Source organism: Podarcis melisellensis (genome assembly GCF_964234715.1).
Source record: "Podarcis melisellensis genome assembly, chromosome: 5".
NCBI classification, from domain to species: domain Eukaryota; kingdom Metazoa; phylum Chordata; class Lepidosauria; order Squamata; family Lacertidae; genus Podarcis; species Podarcis melisellensis.
The window spans coordinates 4604169-4622343 of NC_138537.1; the positions used below are offsets into that span (position 1 = coordinate 4604169).

The 18175-nt window shown below is 52.2% G+C and overlaps 1 protein-coding gene and 2 long non-coding RNA genes across 4 annotated transcripts in view; all 3 read left to right on the plus strand.

Annotated features, from left to right (window-relative positions):
* LOC309370059 overlaps nucleotides 1-18175 on the plus strand; it is a 191802-nt gene that overhangs the window by 71716 nt on the left and 101911 nt on the right. The window lies entirely within an intron of this gene.
* Nucleotides 452-12023, plus strand: PTMA (prothymosin alpha). Of its 2 annotated transcripts, XR_014168285.1 has the most exons (6): nucleotides 452-750; nucleotides 5982-6053; nucleotides 6882-6972; nucleotides 7521-7682; nucleotides 10393-10466; nucleotides 11023-12023. XR_014168285.1 is itself a non-coding variant. In XM_081911441.1 (5 exons), exons 1-5 carry the CDS (start codon nucleotides 706-708, stop codon nucleotides 11068-11070), a joined length of 330 nt encoding a protein of 109 aa, XP_081767567.1. In that variant the 5' UTR covers nucleotides 454-705; the 3' UTR covers nucleotides 11071-12023. The 2 variants fall into 2 exon arrangements, 1 of the variants encoding a protein (XP_081767567.1); XM_081911441.1 differs by lacking the exon at nucleotides 7521-7682 and having other exon boundaries at nucleotides 454-750.
* LOC309370010 lies at nucleotides 7855-10168 on the plus strand. The gene is made up of 2 exons (XR_014168347.1): nucleotides 7855-9040; nucleotides 9075-10168. It is a non-coding gene; the product is annotated as an uncharacterized lncRNA (long non-coding RNA).

The window sequence follows — 18175 nt, forward strand, 5'->3', positions numbered from 1 at the left end:
AGGGGGGGTGTGAACTCGGCCCCCTTCTGCTCCTCCCTCCGGGCGCGCTGCGAGCCTTTCGCCTTTTGCAATGCCTCCTCCGCTTCTGCGCTTTTTGCACGGCGCAAAAACCTCCCCGCGCGCGGAGGAGGGGCAGGAGACGGCTCGGGGGGGGTGGCGGCTTGCATGCCCCCCCTTTTCCCGCGCGCGCGCTTTGCAGCGCCTCCTTCCCCTCCCTCCCTCCTGCTCGCTTTGCATGGACGGCTCAGGCCCGGCACCAACTCCTCGCCGCGCTGCCCAGACGGGAGGGGAGGGCGGGGGGGGGGCGAGCGCGCCTCGTACAGCTTTAAGCAGCCTTGCCCATTGTTCGCCCCCCGACCAATCGGCGGGCCCCTCTTCCCCGCGGCCGCCCAATCCGCGCCGCGCAGGGGAGTGAGCGTGCCGCCCACTAATCTATATTAAAGGTAGTGGCGCCGCGTGAGCTTCCCACTGGCTCCGTCCAAAGCCATCTTTGCATTGTTCTGCGTTGCTCGCTCCGGCTCTCGGGGGGGTTTTGTTTTTTTCCTCTTCCCACCCACCCCCTTTTCTCTTCGCTTCTTCCCCCCTCTTGCTCCCCAGGCGCGCGCCGGTGGACCTGCAAGTCGCCGGGGGCTTTATTTTTGTATTTTAGCTCTATTTTCTATAGATTAGAGAGAGATTTATCCCCGCGCAACTCCCAAGCCAGCCATGTCAGACGCCGCCGTCGATACCAGCTCCGAGATCTCCACCAAGGTAAGCGGCTGCGACCCAACGCATGCCAGGCGTCCTCTCCTCTCCTCGCCACGCCGTCTTCCTCCTCGGCTACTTATTTCTGGATCTGCCTCGACGGAGCCTCCCGTCGTCCGCCCCCCCCCCTCGAAAGTCCCATTTTGTCCGTGTGTGTCTCTCGACGAGCGGCGTGCGCTCTCTCGGCTTCCCTCGTTTCTTTGTTTGCGACAGCGACCTCGCTCCCGCAAGATTCCCGGCTTGTTTTTTGTTCCTTGGAGGTGGTTTTTGCGGAAAGGAAAATGGTTTCCCACCCCCGAGGGGGCGGACAGGACACCTTGTATATCGGAGAGGGAGAAAGCGGGAGGCTTCTTTTGAGAAAATCTCTTTAAAGTGCCCGAGCTGCGGGCTCTCCTTGGCGCTCGCAATGGTCCCTGTTGCAAAGCGGCTGTCTGGAAAGAGCTCTCCATTCAAAGGAGCCTCGCGGGTTTGACAGACGTGGAAAACTTCAGAGGGTCCCTCCGATCCCCCTACTTTCCCGGTGACTTTTTTTTAAAAAAAGTGCCATGAGTGCGAGTCGGGGGGACGGGACGAGAGGGAACTAAAATGCCACCCGGCGGGAAAGACCCGCCGTGCCCAACGGTTGAAGGCAGCCTTTTCGTGCTCCTCTTCCCTGGTCCATTTCCACCTGAAATTACGAAAACAAGCGAGGGGCGTCGGGAGGGATGTTTCTCTCTCGAGTATCCTTTGTGAACGTTCCGACGTACTTGCATGCAAGTTGAGTTTGCGTGTCCCTGCTGCTGCTCTCTTTTCCCCCTCCCCATATTTTTTAATTTGCTTTTGCTAATTGCACGGAAATAACTTTACGACCCCCGTTGGCTGCGATAAAATCGGAAGCGGTTTGTTTGGGGGGGGGAGGGAGGCGGGAAGAAGGGGGTCGGGGTTGACTTGAGTGTCGGGTTGGGGGGTCGAGGCTTCGCTTTGATGGGGAAGCAGAGAGCAAATGTTGGTGGCCATCCGGCGCGGGCTCTTTGTTTCACGGTGCGGGGGGAGCCAGCACGTCGCGGCGGCCCCTCGCTTGGTGCCCGAGCCTCCCGGGGTCTCTCTAGATTTCCTACCTGCTTTATTCCCCCCCCAGCACCCCACCCCCGAATTTCACAGGGAAAGGGTGTCCCCTCGGGGTTTTTTTTTGGGGGGGGGGAGACTGAGATCTCCCATCCAGCAATCGGGCTGGACTGTTACCAACGCGCGGTTTAACCTTGCGCACCCGGTACGAAAAGGGGGTCTTGCTAACATCTGGGGTGACATCTGAAGTTCAAATGCCACCCCCCCTTTTTTGGGAACTAGAATGACCCTTTCCCCTCCGTCTCACCTCGCCGCCCCAAGCAAAAGTTCCGGAAGCTCTCCTCGCGGTTTTAAAAGGGGGGTCCGTGCGAATGGCGCGGGGGCGTAACGGGGCTCGCCGGAGGGAACCCACGCGTCCGAGTGGGTAGATGGATGGGCGGGGATGAATGGGAAGACGGGGGCGGGATCGGTGTTTTCCTTTCCACGCCGCCAACATCTCGGTTGCCGTTGGGAAGGACGGCGGCGGCGGGACAGGTTCGCCCTTCTCTGCCCACCCCCCCGGGCCCTGGACGGGCGGCGGATACAATGGAGCAGCCGCCGGATACATTGTGCCAAGCAGACGGCGCGCGGCTCCTTCGCCCTCCTGGCCACCCGCAGATTCGGGTGGGGGGAGAGAGCCGGCGGTTTTAATAGCTTGCAGCCTTCGCGTGGCCATTTCTCTCCCGCTTTTAGGGGCACCCTTCACTTTTCTAGGCAGGGGGAGCACCGACGGGGCTCCTGTCGACGTCCCCGCCTCCCCAAACAACCTCCGTTTTCACAGCCCGCATCTCGAAGGGTCTTCGAGGCCACGGAAGCGAACCCAGCAAGGTCATTCCGCGGCTGGCACCGTCCCTCTAGTTTCTATCTCCCCTCGAGGGGAGGGGGCGGCAGATGCAGGCGGCTTGGGCCGCTGCTGGGATCCAAGAGAGGGGACCCCCCCTCTCCCCGGTGCTCTTACGTAGCCGCTTCCAGCTTCCATTAAGCCCCCCCTGCCAGCCTCGTTTCTTTCCTCGCGCCCCGTCGGGCTTTGGCGCTGCGCTCCGCGGACGGCCTTTTTACAGGTGCCGGCAAGAGTTGCAGTCGCGGTTGGTGGTGGTGGGGGGGGTGTTTAACCCGAAAGCTTTGCAGCTGCGGGTGGGCAGTTCCGCTGGTGGGGTTGTGAGAAGCGAAGGGACGTTTAACGTCCCGCGTGTCGTTGGCATTGGCGGCGAGGATTTTTTTTGGGGGGGGGACCCTTTGGACGGACCTCAGACCCACGTCGAAGCGGGCGGGCGCCCCTAGTGAGTGGTGGTGGGGTCATGGGCGGGCCACCCTGAACAACTGGGGGGGGGTGGAAGTTGGAGCATCGTTTAGAAAGGGAACTTTTGACGGGGATTCCCCCCCCCAAAAAAACACCCCACTTTTTTCCCCAGGATGGCCAGCTCACTCCACTTGCCCAAGTGTAACTCTTTAGACGAGAGAGTTCATATACACAACAATCTTTAATAAATAAATAGGGGGAAAGGTGCTGGGGGGAGAGAGCCCCCCCACCTATTTTCGCCTGCAAACTCTTTTCTGCCGCCCCCGTGAATTTATTTATTTTTTTTGCCCCCCCCCCCCATGCCCCGGGGGCAGCCAGCTCGGTTTATTTCCCAGCCGGGCGGCGGCTCCTCCTCTCCAGCGCCGCCCCCGGCTGCTGCGGCCGCGGCAAACAGCAGCCCAAAGCGGCCCCACCACGTGCCGCCGCCTCCTCTTCTCCCTCTTGCCTTTCCCCTCCTCCTCCTTCTCTTCCCTCTGGCCCCCGCCCGCGCGGGGCCTCTTGGGAATCGTAGTCCGCTGCCTTCCCCGCGCCCTGCCGCAGCCCTCCCGGCTCCTTTCAAAGGGGGAACTACACGTCCCGGCATGCGTCGGGAGTTCTGCCGCGGCTGGCCAATCGGAGCGGGCGCCGGCCGTGGCGCGCTGTTTTGAAATGGGCCCGGGCGCGTGGCGCGACGTAGGCGAAGCGTCGAGCGCTCGCGGCGCGGGCGCCCCCTGTAGGTGGGAGGCTTTTTATAAATTAATTAAATAAAAGTAAATGTTTGCCAGGGTTGTTAATAGGCGTATCTGTTACAGCAGCGGTTGCACTTTGCAAAGCTTGCAATTAGGAGGGGCGGGGGTGGGGAAAAGAATGATCCCATGAATGCATTTGACAATTGGGTTACCCTTGGCGCCAGGCTGCAAATGTGTTTTGGAGAGGGTTGAAATAAGGACTTTTGTCAGTTTTGCTTAACGTGGACCGTTTTATTGCTGTTCCTCAGGTAGCAAATTGGGTTGGTGCAGGTGCCCCCTCCTTATGTTTCTTTTTCCAGAGGCCCTGTGCATGTAGGGTGCTGTGTTAATAAAATGGTTTCATCTAGATTTCAACCTAGCGGCTCTGCAAGGTGGATACACATCACGTTGCTTTTAGAGTACAGTTCCAGATAATTGTTATTTTAATATATATATATATATATATATATATATATATATATATATATCCAGCAGTTATGGATTGCCCCTCCTAGCTAGTGTTGTTGTGGCTGGTCTTGAAGTGGCAAACAGCTCTGCTGGGCCTGTAATTATAGACTCCTGCCTCAAAGGTTTCAGGATCAAGTTAAAGCTTGTTGTATTGTCAATTTGCCTTGGAGTGTGGAAAAATCTGGTGCTTTCTGCTTTGAGGTGCCTCTACTCCATGCAAAGAATAAAATAAAAATAAAAATCAGCCATGTTTTGTAATTCAACCAGCCTGTGATGATCTAGCACTGGGTTTTAGTTACGAGGTTAACTGCTGCTGCTGCTGCTTCATTACGGAGCCTGTTTTGATTTGCTCTTTAGGGGGTGTTGCTCAGAGAGGTTTTGTGTTCATATCTGTTTCTGCGCGTGAGGGAATACTGCTCCAATCTGGTCGATGTGAATACGATGGATCTGTTTGCAAGCCTTGCTGGGTGAAGGTAACCAGATCCGAAAGTGGGGGGGAAAAACAAAAAACACTCAACAGGCTTGCTTGATTTTTGCCCAGATTTAAATGTTCAGCAACAGGTGTGAGCCTAGTGGTACTAAAGTGAGGCAACACAAGAGGAGGATTCCCGGGTGTTGGCAGCGTTTGCTAATCTGTTCCCGATTTACCCAGGAGCACTGCTTCTCTTGAGAGGCTTAGGCAAGGCATGGCTGCACTGGGCCTGCAAATAATTTGGAAGCTAGTCTAATCCAAATGCATAAACCGGGGTGGGGGGGAGCAGGGAAGCATTCCTTTATGTTGGTTTGTGCATATAACCGCCTTCCAGATTATTCATGCCGGACTCTGTGCGGAGCAAAGCATGCAGCCATTCGGGTGGCAGAACCACCAACAGACCAGGCCACGGTTTATCCGCTAAGATGTTCCTGGATCCCTTACGGCCTTTTAAAAAGCTGGCAGGCTGAGGCTGTCAGTCAGAGAGGGGAGAGGGCAGGATCCTGGTGACAGGCTTATCTGTGTATGCGTGGGCAAGGGGGCGCCTGCCGTGGCTGGTGCCTTTTTCCATCAGATTCCTGCAACCGGCCAGCAGCAGGTAGACACATCCTGCGGCTCAAAGTGGGGTTTCTGGACTCTGCTTCCCTCCCTCGCTTCTGTGGTTTTCAGTGTTAGGTTGGCGGTTTGTTGATGAGCCACTGACTCACCCCCCTTTCCTAAGGGGGAAGGGAACGTGCTGTAATATCAGGCCAGTGGGGGAATGTTTCTGTGCTCTGGACTCCCATAACCTAACCTGGTCCAAGCCTGGTCTGCTACGGGGAGGTGGAGCTCTGCTGGAACAACATGAAAAGCCGGGCTTTTCCGTTCCTGAGGTTTACGCGTGTTTGTCAAACACTGCACTGCCTAAGCGGAGCCTGTCTGGTTTGGTTTGGTGGGGGCGCAAGGTTTTGCTTTGCCCAGTCCCGGCTTCTGCATTCAAGCTGTTCCACACGCAGTTGGGGAGGAGTAAGTTCATTTCCTATACTTTCCCCCGGCCGCTGTGATGTTCTTGTTTTCTTTCCTTCTCCCATCCTTCCAAAAAAACAAACCAAACTTATTGGAGAGAGGAGGAGGTGAAAGAGCTCCTCAGATTCCCAAAAAGAGCGTCAACCATATTGGAGGCTGGAATCCTGGTGACTCACTCTGGTTTATTTCTGTCCCTTTTAAGGACTTGAAAGAGAAGAAGGAAGTCGTGGAAGAGACAGAAAATGGCAGAGATGCCCCAGCTAATGGAAACGCCGTAAGTATTTTCTGCCAGAAGTGAGGCATAGGAAGTTAACTTCTGCTGGGTCAAGCTGTGGGGCCCAGCCTTTTGCAAGCTGTTGTCCCCCCTCCCCAGATGCATTGAACCACAGCTCCTATCACGGTGTACTGCCTGGGACTGATGGGAGTGGTTATCAAAAACTTCCGGAGGGCACCAGCATGCAGAAGACTGGGCTTCTCCCCGTGTGAGGTGTCTCCTGTTTCCCTTACCCAGAGAAATCTGGGAGGTGGTAGAACTCGAACCCAGGGCCTTGCGCATGCTGCTCTGTCACTGCTGCAACGTCGTTGGTTTCTCTTCCCTGAGTCTTGTTGGTAAATTAAGAGAACGCAAACGTAAGCTCATCCAACCAATACCGTATGGTAACGATTGAAACAGTAAATTATTGTGGGCTTGCAAGTTGTTGCATCGGGTCAGTGGGGTGTTGGCTCTTAGTTTTGACCCTGTCCCCCTGTTGCGGCACCTGCGTTTGATTGCTGCAACACAGAAATGTTGTTAGGATTGCAACTGGCAACTCAGATTCTGCACCCCTGCCATAGCAGGGGATTGGCAAGTGGACAACAACCCTGACCGCTGTGTGTGTTGTGGGGAAGGATGAAGGACGGAGAAGGGGGCAGGTGCCGAGCCAAACCTAGGGAATCCTGATAGGATGAGCTCTGGTGCATCCTAGCAGCTGTTTCAAAAACAAGACCGCAGCTCTTTTAAATGCTGTGCTTTGGGGGGGCAGTTTCCTCTGCGAGTGGCGTTTGGGCTGCCCCCTTTGAGGGGCGAGTTGGCCTTTTCCTAAATGTGTTTTGTTTCCCCAAGGAAAACGAGGAAAATGGGGAGCAGGAAGCAGACAACGAGGTAGATGAGGAAGAAGAAGAAGTTGGCGAGGACGAGGAGGACGAGGAAGAAGGTGACCTTCCGTTTCCCTTTCTGACCTCCCCCCACGTGCCACAAGGGCCCCCCTTCTGCTTGCAGAAGGCCAGCTGCTCCCCCTTGCCCCAGCTGTGTCCAGTTGCAGAGGGCAGTGGCTCCCCCTAATGGCCGTTCTGGGTTGAGCACGACAGGCAAGGCATTTTGCTTTTTCCGCCAACTCCCATAAGGAGAGCCAACCGGCGACAAAATCAGCGGGGAGCAACGTATGTTTATTGGGTCCTGCCTTTCCCACAAGGAGGACACGGGCTTCCCCCACCCCCCTCCCACCACCACCGCCGCAACAACAACAACCCTGTGAGGCAGGTTCAGTGGAGATTCTTTGCGACTAGCCTGCGATCTCCCAGCGACGGCTGCGTGAGGATTTGAGAAACCTGCCCTGGCCCCACACCTTTAACCTGCAGGTGTTTGGGGCCCCAGCTCCCGTTGCGCCCAGCCTCCCCGGCGAAGCTGGAATATTTGGCGTCTGTTCAGATGCGGGGGGAGGGGGGAACCGTTCAGGGTTTGATTCCTGCCATTCCTTTGCAGGCCTGGCACCTTTGCAATTTTGCAGCTGGCTTCCCAAACATTTCCCCCTTCTGTTGCTGAGGAGTCGGGGGTAAACTTCTCGAGCCTCATTCACACACTCCCCAAAGGGGGGCCTAATGTGTCGGATGCCCCCGGGTGTGTGAGTGTATAGGTGACAACCAGGTATATTTCCTTGTGGCGTTTTAAACCACTTTTAATTGTTTACAGCGAGTGGGCTATCCACTGTGCACTATATTATTTCCGTGATGGGCTAGGAAACCCAAAGGCCTGGGTTTTGGGTGGGAGAAAAGAACCGTTTGCGATGGGCAAATCTTCCTTCCCTTTCGCCCTGCTGCTTCCTGGAGGAGATCTCTGCGAGGGGAGCTGTCGTGGCTTAGCTTTAGGCACTTTGATTTCCCTCTTTTCCCCAATAAAGAAAAAAAAAACATTAATGACCTTGTTCCTTTTACCCAGTTTCTTTGCCTTTAATGGCGTCCCCCGAGAGCCTCTTTAATTGTGGCTCTGAACTGCTGGCGAAAGCATCTCATCTCTCATGAAAAACAAGACAACGTGCAACACACACACACAAACACACACCCCTGGGTGCAAGAAGCAATGCCCCTTTCTGGAGAACGTTCTGAATCACACTTGGCTATTGCCTCTTATCCTTGAGTCTCCTGGGGCCTTCGGGCCGTTTTGCATAATTGGGTATCTGTTGCTGGGTGGGGGAGCGTTGCCTGGCGACCCGGGGTGATTGAGGAGGAGGGGAAAGGGGTGGGGAAGCAGAGCTCGGAAACCATGGCGATGGAGCGGTGATGTCAACACCAAGCTAGGATGTGGCAGAAGCGTTCTGGGTTTCCTGCGGGGAAAGGAGGTGGGGAGATAGATAGATGCCTTTGATACCGTTTCATATAGGCTGGTGGCATTAATCATTATGATTTGCATTTTAAAAATAATTGCAAATCTAACAAAGAACGTCAGCTCACCTTAACGATCATCATAGATCCGATTTTAAGCATATATTAATATGCATTGTCCATATGGCCACAAAGGATAACCATACAAGGCTGACAATTATAAGCTCTTCAGAGATGGATATTTAACTTTCCAACCTTGGAGTATAACTTTTTTTTGCAACCATCAAGGGCTTGCAGGGTCCATTTTTTGAGAGCTCTCCGGCACAAAAGTTCAGAGAGGCAAGTAAATGTTCCTATAAAATAGCATTTAGAACATCAACATTAACACTATTATAATTTCTTTTCCCAAACACCAGAAGGAACAAAGGCACCTTTTTTGTGGTGGGGCAGCAGATTGGGCCCCTACTCTCCAAAGTGCCCCGGAGGATGTGTTTGGTGTTTTTCCTCCCCTTTCAAAAACACTAGTATCTGGTTGCTCCTCGGATCCCATTACTTCAGTGTCGGGAAGCCAAGAATGTCCTGTTCCATTGGCACAAAAGGCGGCCTTTCTCTCCCCTCTGTCCGTTTCCCTCTCAGCTCAGCAGAGCTTCCTTCCATCCCCAGGACTTTAAAACTCTGCGTGAGGTGAAGCAGAGCAGCACTGAGCCCCCTGCCTGAGCTAATCCCGCCTTCCTGAGCCTACGCCATCCAGGAGGAAGTGGGGCAGCTTTTCTGCCCAGGTGACCCTAATCTCTCCACTCCCCTCGCCCCGAGGCCGCCTTCCACTCCGCTCTCTGCTAGTGGCTTGCAGTGACAATTAAGCCAGATTTACTGGCCTAAATGTGGAAGGGTCAAACAGGCCTGTCACTTATCCAGAAGAGCTTAAACTGGGGGGGGGGGACACACAGAGATCTCTCCAGTGCTGGAGTATCTCCCCAAGCCGTCCCCAATCCACTGGCCTATTTCAGACCTTTTCTGGGTCAATCCAGTGCTCTTTTCTTTCTCTCAGTTCTGAAGGATGTGGTCCTTGGCAGGTTCCCTGCCCCTGACAATTAGCAAAACGTCCTGAGTCAGAACTAATGAATTTTGGCTCTCTCTGTCCCACCTCATTAAAGGCGGGCTTGTCGTTGGGACGGGGATGCAGAAACAAACTGGGTTTGGCTGAGCTACAACAGAGGACTCCCCTCTTTTCCCAGTTTCTGTGCGGTGTGGGTTTTGCTCTCATAAAAGGTGCTTGTTCCAGTGTTGCCTTGCGCCTGCAGCCCTGGCTTGCTTGCAGAGTTTTCTGCATCTGTTCCTCTGCACATAGTTCTTGGGTGTAACAGGGCACATGTCTCGTCTCCCCAAAGTTTCACTAGCCTTTTGGCCCCCTATCTTTCCTCCCTCCACCCCGTCCCAAGGCAGGGGGGATTGAATGGATAACTGGGTGTAAATGGCGATGGGATGTCCCCCTCTTGTGCCCTGTCCCACCACACAAAAATGCACGGCTTCTTGTCATCTGCAAACGAAACTCTTCAAACCAGTAAAAGATGCCAGCGTTTTGTGGAGAGAAGGGGCAGCAGCTTACCGGGAATGCTGCCCCTGGCACCATTTGTAGCCCCTGCTAAAAAGCCCAAATCCTAACAAACAAAAAATAAAAGGCAGAAGGGAGATTGAATAAGTAAGCCTTCCTGCAGAATACCTGCAGCTCCTTCTCCCTGTTCGCGGCAGACAGGCAAGCACCCTCCTCGAACGGGCTCCCGGGGAAATGGAAGGAGGAAGTAAAACCCAGAAGTGTAGTTTCTTGCACAAAAAGGAGAACGAAAGTGGCACCTGTGCATTTTGACCTTGCATTCTGCAAACACTAAAAGAACAGAGCTTTTAAAAGTCAGGACGTTGAGAATCTGTTCTTCTAAGGGCTGCTGGAGGCTTGGACCAGACGTAGTGGGAGGGTGTGGGTCTCGCTGCTTCCTGCTCTCGCTTTCCCTCTTTCACGCCCGTCGTCATCTTCCCCCTAGGTGAAGAAGAAGATGGCGATGAGGACGATGAGGCTGAAGGGCCCCCAGGGAAGCGGGCAGCTGAGGACGATGAGGTGAGTGGCTTGAGGTCCGCGGCTGGGCAAGATGTAGAGAGCCCCCTAAGAGAATTGGAGAGCCGGGGCCCTTCTGGTTCTTCCCTTAAGTCACAGAAGAAACCTTCTGGCATCTGTCGATGGGGAGATAAGTGAGGAGCAGCTTGCTTTTGTGTAGCAAAACATCTGCAGACCAAGGGAGCCTGGCTACCTGTACCTTTGCCCTTTCTCAAGTTTTCCAAAGTTGGGGAAAGGGAGATTTATTTCTGATCTGTTCCATAGAACTTATACACTCCCCGATCGGGGCAAGGAATCTCGTATGCAGATAGGAGTAAGATTGAATAACAATTTCTAAGACTTTCTAAAAAGTCTCCGTTAACAATGGACTGGAAGACGGGTTCCAACTCGCACCAGCATCCTAAACATCTGGGCAGGCTTCTCTAAACCAAAAATGGTTTCCGCCTGGTGCTGAAAAGGGTGCAGCCGATATCAATAGGCAGGGAGTTCCGAGGTTGCGGGCACTGCAACACAGAAAGAGCCGTGTTCTTACACATAATATTCCATTTCCCCCACACAGGATGATGACGTCGATCCCAAGAAGCAGAAAACCGACGAAGACGATTAGGAGGCAGAGCTACTTTTAAAAATACACACATTTTTTTTAAAACTTAAAAGAGGAAATTTTTTTTAAAGGCCAGCGTGACCTACTCACCTTTGAAGCTCCTGTTGCAAAATGTCCCCCTCCTCCTCTTAGCCCCCCCCCCCGACCCCCTTTTTGCTGTGGTCACTTGTCATCAAGTAGAGGGGGGGGGCAGCCCTTCTCCCAACTCTGAGTGGAATGAAAGTTATGCCACTTTTGTGGGGGGAGACCGGGTTGGGGGGAGCGGAGAAATTAAGGTCCTGATCCCCCCCCACCTCTTCTCCCCCCCATGGAAAACTTCAAGGCCCAGCTTGCTTTCTTAAAAGTAACTTTAAAGGAGAATTTGTTTGTATTTTTTATTTACATTTTATATTTTTGTACATATTGTGACGAGGTCAGCCATTTTTAACGCGATCTCCGATTGACCAAAAGGGGGGGCGGGGCTTTGAAGTGTGGTGTTTTAATTTTTTAAAATCTCTCTCTTTCTCTCTCTCCCTCTGTTCCTCAAAAACAAAACAACCGAAAAGGAAAAAAAAGATTTGAAATATTTCTTGACTTGTGGTATGACCATGTCCAAAACATTTATCTCAAAAGGAGAAGGGGGGGGGAAAACAAAACACGACCTTGTAAAAAAAAAAATGCAAAAAAAGTCCAATCTTTATTCTGAGCATTCCAGTAACTTTCTCTTTTCTTCTGTGTATGTACTTTAGATGTACCATAACTGGTTGGTTTGTATGAGATGGCAAGGCCAAAGATAAAAGGGTTTTTTCTTTCCTTTTTCTTCTTTTTATTTTTCGTTCTTTTGTTTTGTCTACAAAGTTGCTGTTAATTTTTTTTTTTTTTTTTGGCCTGTTTGATGTATGTGTGAAAACAATGTTGTCCAACAATAAACCGGAATTTTATTTTGCTGAGTTGTTCTAACGAAGCTGGTTGTACAATTTGCTGTGTAGCTTCCGTTCTTTCCCCTTTTATTCTGTCTTTTTTGGGGGGGAGGGGATGGAATTGAAAGGGCGATGGGTTCCCCCCCCCCCCCGGCAAAGAGGCCTGTTGGTATCGTAGAACTATAGAGTTGAATGGGACCCCAAGGGTCATCCAGTCCACCCCCTTGCAATGTACAGCTCTAGTCTGAAACAAACACCTGGAAGCATTTGCAGCCTGGGCCCAGCCTTTGGCAACCTGGTGCCCTCCAGGGCGTGGCTTAGAATCATTGGAGTTGGAAGAGACCCCAAGGGCCATTGAGTCCAACCCCCTGCCAAGCAGGAAACACCATCAGAGCACTCCTGGCATATGGTTGTCAAGCCTCTGCTTAAAGACCTCCAAAGAAGGAGACTCCACCACACTCCTTGGCAGCAAATTCCACTGTCAAACAGCTCTTACTGTCAGGAAGTTCCTCCTAATGTTTAGGTGGAATCTTCTTTCTTGTAGTTTGGATCCATTGCTCCGTGTCCGCTTCTCTGGAGCAGCAGAAAACAACCTTTCTCCCTCCTCTATGTGACATCCTTTTATATATTTGAACATGGCTATCATATCACCCCTTAACCTCCTCTTCTCCAGGCTAAACATGCCCAGCTCCCTTAGCTGGCTTGCTCCATCCCAAGAGGAACCACCCTTAAAAAGCGATTATGTTGCCTGATTGGATTTCCATTTATTACATAATCATTATTATTGTATACACCCTGCCATTTTCTGATGGACTCAAGGCAGTTACAGATAATAACAGTTAAAAACAGAACTGGGAGGAAATAATTAAGCAAACATTGAGGGGGGAATATATAGTAGGCAAGAATCTCCTTTGCACTGTGAATATATTGGCATGATTTTGATGGTCGCTGAAAAGTCCCACGTTATCTGGGAGATAAGGCTGAGAGCCAGGAATTCAGAGAGACAATAAATTAAAGGCATAAATAATTACAATAGAAACAGTATGGCACCAGCTCTTTGATTAAAAGCAGTCAGTTCCCGAACATTTGTCAGAAGTTCTTTGCCTGCTGGGGAAAGACAACAAGGAAGGAAGGAGATTCGAAGCTTTGGAGGAGCCACCACCGAGAAGGCCCTCTCCTGAATCCCCAAAAGGCCTCCCTCCAGAGAACTCTTTAAATCCAGGCAGGTTCATATCAGGAAATACAGTCTTTGAAAGCCTGGGCCTAAGCCGCCCAGGGCTTGAGAGGTCATAACCAGCACTTCGAATTGTGCCTGGAAACAGACTGGTAGCCAGAAGAGCTGTTGTAACCAGGGAGTTACTGGTTGAAGGTGGGACAATGGGGGGTTTTTTTACCCTCAACAGCCCTGTGAGGTAGGTTAGCCTGAGAGACTTGACCGGCCAAAGGTTACCCGCTGAGTTCCATGACTGGGTGGGGATTTGAACCCTGGCCAGGCAGTTAAACACCTTTAACTGCTTCGCCACACTGCCTCTCGGTTGAACTTGCATGGCAGTTGGGTTTCTTCACATGAGAGAAAGCCCTGCATCTAACGCCAGGTTCCTGAAGGCTTAGGACAGGGGTCAGCAAGCTTTTGCAGCAGGGGGCCGGTCCACTATCCCTCAGACCTTGTGGGGGGCCAGACTATACAGTGGTACCTCAGGTTAAGAAATTCATTCATTCCGGAGGTCCGTTCTTAACCTGAGGTACCACTTTAGCTAATGGGGCCTCCCTCTGCCACACAATTTTACTACTTCTAGGTTAGCGGAGTCTGTAATGTGAAGCGTTTGTAACCTGAGGTACCACTGTATTTTGAAAAAATACATGAACAAATGCCTATGCCCCACAAATAACCCAGAGATGCATTTTAAATAAACAGGCGCATTCTCATGCAAAAACACACCAATTCCCAGACCACCCGCGGGCCGGATTTAGAAGGCGATTGGGCCGGATCCAGCCCACAAGCCTTAGGTTGCCTACCCATGGCTTAAGAAGTCCCAACATCTGCCGCCTTTAGCTTAGTAAGGAGGTGGCCAATGCGAATTAAAAGAACCAGAATGCACCTTTTCAGCCCTCAGGGCCTACTGAAATTTCCAAACCCTCTTCAATGCCAGCCCCAAGTGCTTCGCATTGCAGTAGTCAAGCTAGAAAGCAAACTTGGATCCCGGAGCCTTTTCAACTATCGACAGCCATTTTGCTGCACGTCTCTGGGGCTTGTGAGCATGCAGCAAATGTTCCAAGCCTAGGAGGTGAGCGATGGATCTCACCCAGCTTGCTGGCATGCCCACCTGCTGGGCAGGTGCCCTGCAATCGGGGACCAGAGCAAATTCTACCTGAGCAGCTGGCGGGAAAGCAAGCGCAAAGGAAACCCTGCCTTTCGAGGAATCCATCAAGCAACGCCGGCTTTTGGAAGCACTTCCACGCTCTCCTGAGCGCACTGACCTTTCGGCGGCCTCCCTCGCTGCTGCCTCGTGCATCTTTCATGGGCACAAGGAGGTTACTGGAGCAGGGGGTGAGCTTAGGGGAACCGACAGGCCTCTGGAAGAGCAGAGCAGCTGCAAAGACTGCCTTGGAAACCGGGTCTCTTCCCTCCTCCAGCCTCCGTTGTGCAGAGCAGGGCTGTTTTTCCTGCTGTCAACAGATGCGGCTAATTTCTCTCCAGAGAACATAATGTTGCTCCACTTCTGACAGCTCTACATTGCCGCCGGTAGGGCAGAAGAGAAATTGATGGAGGCTTGCAGTTCAGTAGGAGAGCAACTGCTTTGCGTGCAGAGTATTCCGGGTTCAGGAAGGGTTGTAAAGCCTTCTGGTCTGCCACTGGAGAGAGCTGCTGCCAGTCCGTGCTGGTAATCCTGAGCTGGGTGGATTCTGTATAGAGCAGTTTTGCATGTCTCTGCAGACAACATGGCTTACAAAAAACACTTACATTGGTGCCAAAACAATAGATTTTCATGTGCACTTTTAAAAAGCAATCCAAGTGATTCCAATGGTCTGAGTTTGGGGCAAATTGGCCACTATATTTCTATGTGTTGGATGTGAGAAGAAATTCCGAGGTCTATTTGGTGCAAAAGCAAATGGGGGGGGGCAGGTGAGGCAGTCACCTGTGGTTTTTTCCTCCAGGGAAGGGGGATTGCTGCGGAAATTTTCTCCCTGGTGACTTTATAGTTTTACAAAACATGGAAATGTGGCCAGAGGTTGAAATGGAATTTCTAGCTCAGAATCCAAAGTTCTGCGGAAGCTGCAGAGATATCTGCGATGTCAAAGTTGAAGCACCCTGACCCGTTTCCTGCGTCGTTTTCACAGCTGAAATAAGTGCTAGCAACTTCTTATAGAAACCCAACACACCACCGAATCTGTTTGTGTGGGTTTGGCAGCTGCTATCAGATTTTATTATTATTAAATCTGTATGCCTCCATTCGTCGGAAGGTCATGGGGCAGTTCACAACACAGAAATGCGAAATGGGAGCACAAAATACATAATAAAACCAAAAGAAACCATTAACACACACCCCACACAAACACATTTTAAAAGTTGTAGAATGTTAATCAGCCCAAGGCCTGCTTCTAGAGAAATGGTTTTGCCAGTGGTGCTTTCTTTTTCTGAGGGGCTAGAACCTTGGGTTAGCTTTAACCTCATCTGGCAAGGGAAGCAAACATGGTGACTGCCAGATGTCATTGGACTACAACTCCCATCAGCTCCTGTCCATGTTTGGTGATTATGGGAGTTGTAGTCTGGCAACATCTAGAAGGAATCACATTGGCTTGCCCTTCTATGCAGCATCAAATCAAAGCCAAGGTTCTCTCTGAGATTGTTGGCATCTGTCTGTCTTAAGAGACAACAGAGGAATGCACCTTGGGGGATGAAGTTAAACTGTTGAAAGGTTGCAGCAATGGGGGAGAGACATGTTTTGTGGCAGCTGGAGCAGAGGAAGAAATCCGGTTGCACTGCTGCAGATGCACCGTGATGTTTCTTCTCTCTGCGCTTCTCTCAGTGGTTATTACTCCTCTGCTCACTGCCGTGGATACATGACCTGTTTGTCTCCAGGCACTACAGTCGTCTGCAGGTGATTCCCACACAGCAGGGTTGATGATGCCATCCTTTGTGTCACATTTGCAGACATCTTTGTAACACAGAGTTGGAGGCCTGGTGCCTGAAGCGTTTGGATTTGATATCCTGTTTTGTTGTTGTTTAGTCGTGTCCGCCTCTTCATGACCCCATGGACCAGAGCACGCCAGGCACTCCTGTCTTCCACTGCCTTGTGCAGATTGGTCAAACTCATGCTGGTAACTTCGAGAATACTGTCCAACCATCTCATCCTCTGTCGTCCCCTTCTCCTTGTGCCCTCCATCTTTCCCAACATCAGGGTCTTTTCCAGGGAGTCTTCTCATGAGGTGGCCAAAGTATTGGAGCCTCAGCTTCAGGATCAGTCCTTCCAGGGAGCACTCAGGGCTGATTTCCTTCAGAATGGAGAGGTTTGATCTTCTTGCAGTCCATGGGACTCTCAAGAGTCTCCTCCAGCACCAGAATTCAAAAGCATCAATTCTTCGGTCATCAGCCTTCTTGATGGTCCAGCTCTCACTTCCATCCATCACTAATGGGAAAACCATAGCTTTTACTATCCCGCTTTATCACTACTGTCAGGGGCTCAGGAGCAGAGGCACAGGAGAGGGAGGAAATGGAGAGCGAGGGGGAGGAATCCGAGGGGAGCGTAGGCGATGACAGTGGTCCGAGGGATTCCCTCAGTCTCTCCAGCGAATCGGAAGATTCACAGAAGGGGATGCCTATGGCCAGGGCAAGGGGGGTGCCAAGGGGGACACCCCAGAAAGAAGGGGCCAGAGGGGACTCAGAGAGCAGCAGTTGGAAATCAGGACCAGCTTCCCCACCAGAGCGCAGTGGGGGGGAGGAGTCCCAGGTATCGGGACCAGGGTGTTCACCACCAGCGAGAGGAGATGAGTCAGGATTGACCACGCCTCCATCGGAGAGCGCGGAAACGGTCAAGAGGAAGGTTGCCCACTGGGCGCGCGTGCCAAGTTCAAATGTACAGGCGAGCGGCACAGCAGGTAGCCCGGATAGGGAACCAGGTCCTAAAGCCCGCCGAAAGGAGGGACAAGAGTCGGGGGGTCAGCGTCAGAGGAGTCCAGGAAGGAGGAGACCCCGGGGGGCAGACGGACCCAGAGGAGGAAAGAACAACGGAAGAGGTGGAGTAAGGCCAGGGTCTTAAACTGGTGTATAGGGGGCGGAGACTCAGACGGAGCTTCGCCGGTCTAGGTTTTAGACGTAGAGCTGCACGCTGCGGCTTGTAAATGGAAACTGAACTTCAATAAATACTTTTGTACATTACAACCGGCTAGCGTTGGTCCTCTGTGAGCTGGGACCTGGAGGCAGCTCTGACAGTAAGCTCCGTCTCTCAAAAACCTCGCAACGTGAGTGGACGCAGCGAGGGGCGAAGATTGGTGCTTCGCGAGCTCACAAAAGCAGGACAGGATAACTACCGAAGAACGAATGGTAGCGCTGCAAAATGCAGTGACACAACTTAACGCGGAGATACTAGCATCCAGGAAGAGGGAAGAAGATACTGCTGCTACCTGCAGGGATCTGCAAACCAGGTTTGAAATGTTGACTAAGCAGGGGCTACCGGGAGCCAGACCAGAGGGGATTGGGCTGGGAAAGAGAGGAGGCAGCCTTGTGTCTCATTTCGATGGGAGTCTGCAGCAGTACCCTAACTTCCGAGCAGACGTGGTATTTGCGCTACAGTTGCTGGAGAAGGACTTTAGAGATGAGCAGGAGAAGGTGGGCTTTATACTAACTCATCTCCATGGAGAAGCTAAAGCGTGGCTGCGCAATCTGTGGAGAGATGAGGATCCCGCTCTCCGAAGTGCGGATGCCTTCATTAAAGCGATGGATGCGTGTTTTTTATCAACAATAGACGTAGATATCGCCAGAAAAGAGATACATGGACTGAAACAAGGGAGAGCCACTGTAAGGCAGTATCACTCCCGCCTTTTTGCATTGGTCAACGCGCTGGGATGGGAGAAAGATTCAGCTGCGGTCAGAGACCTTTTCTGGGAGGGGTTGAACGGAGCTGTGAAAGACGAAATTGCAAGGGGGGAACGACCCCAAAGCACTCAGGAAGTTGTCCAGAGAGCGCTAACGGTTGGGGTGCGTCTGGAAG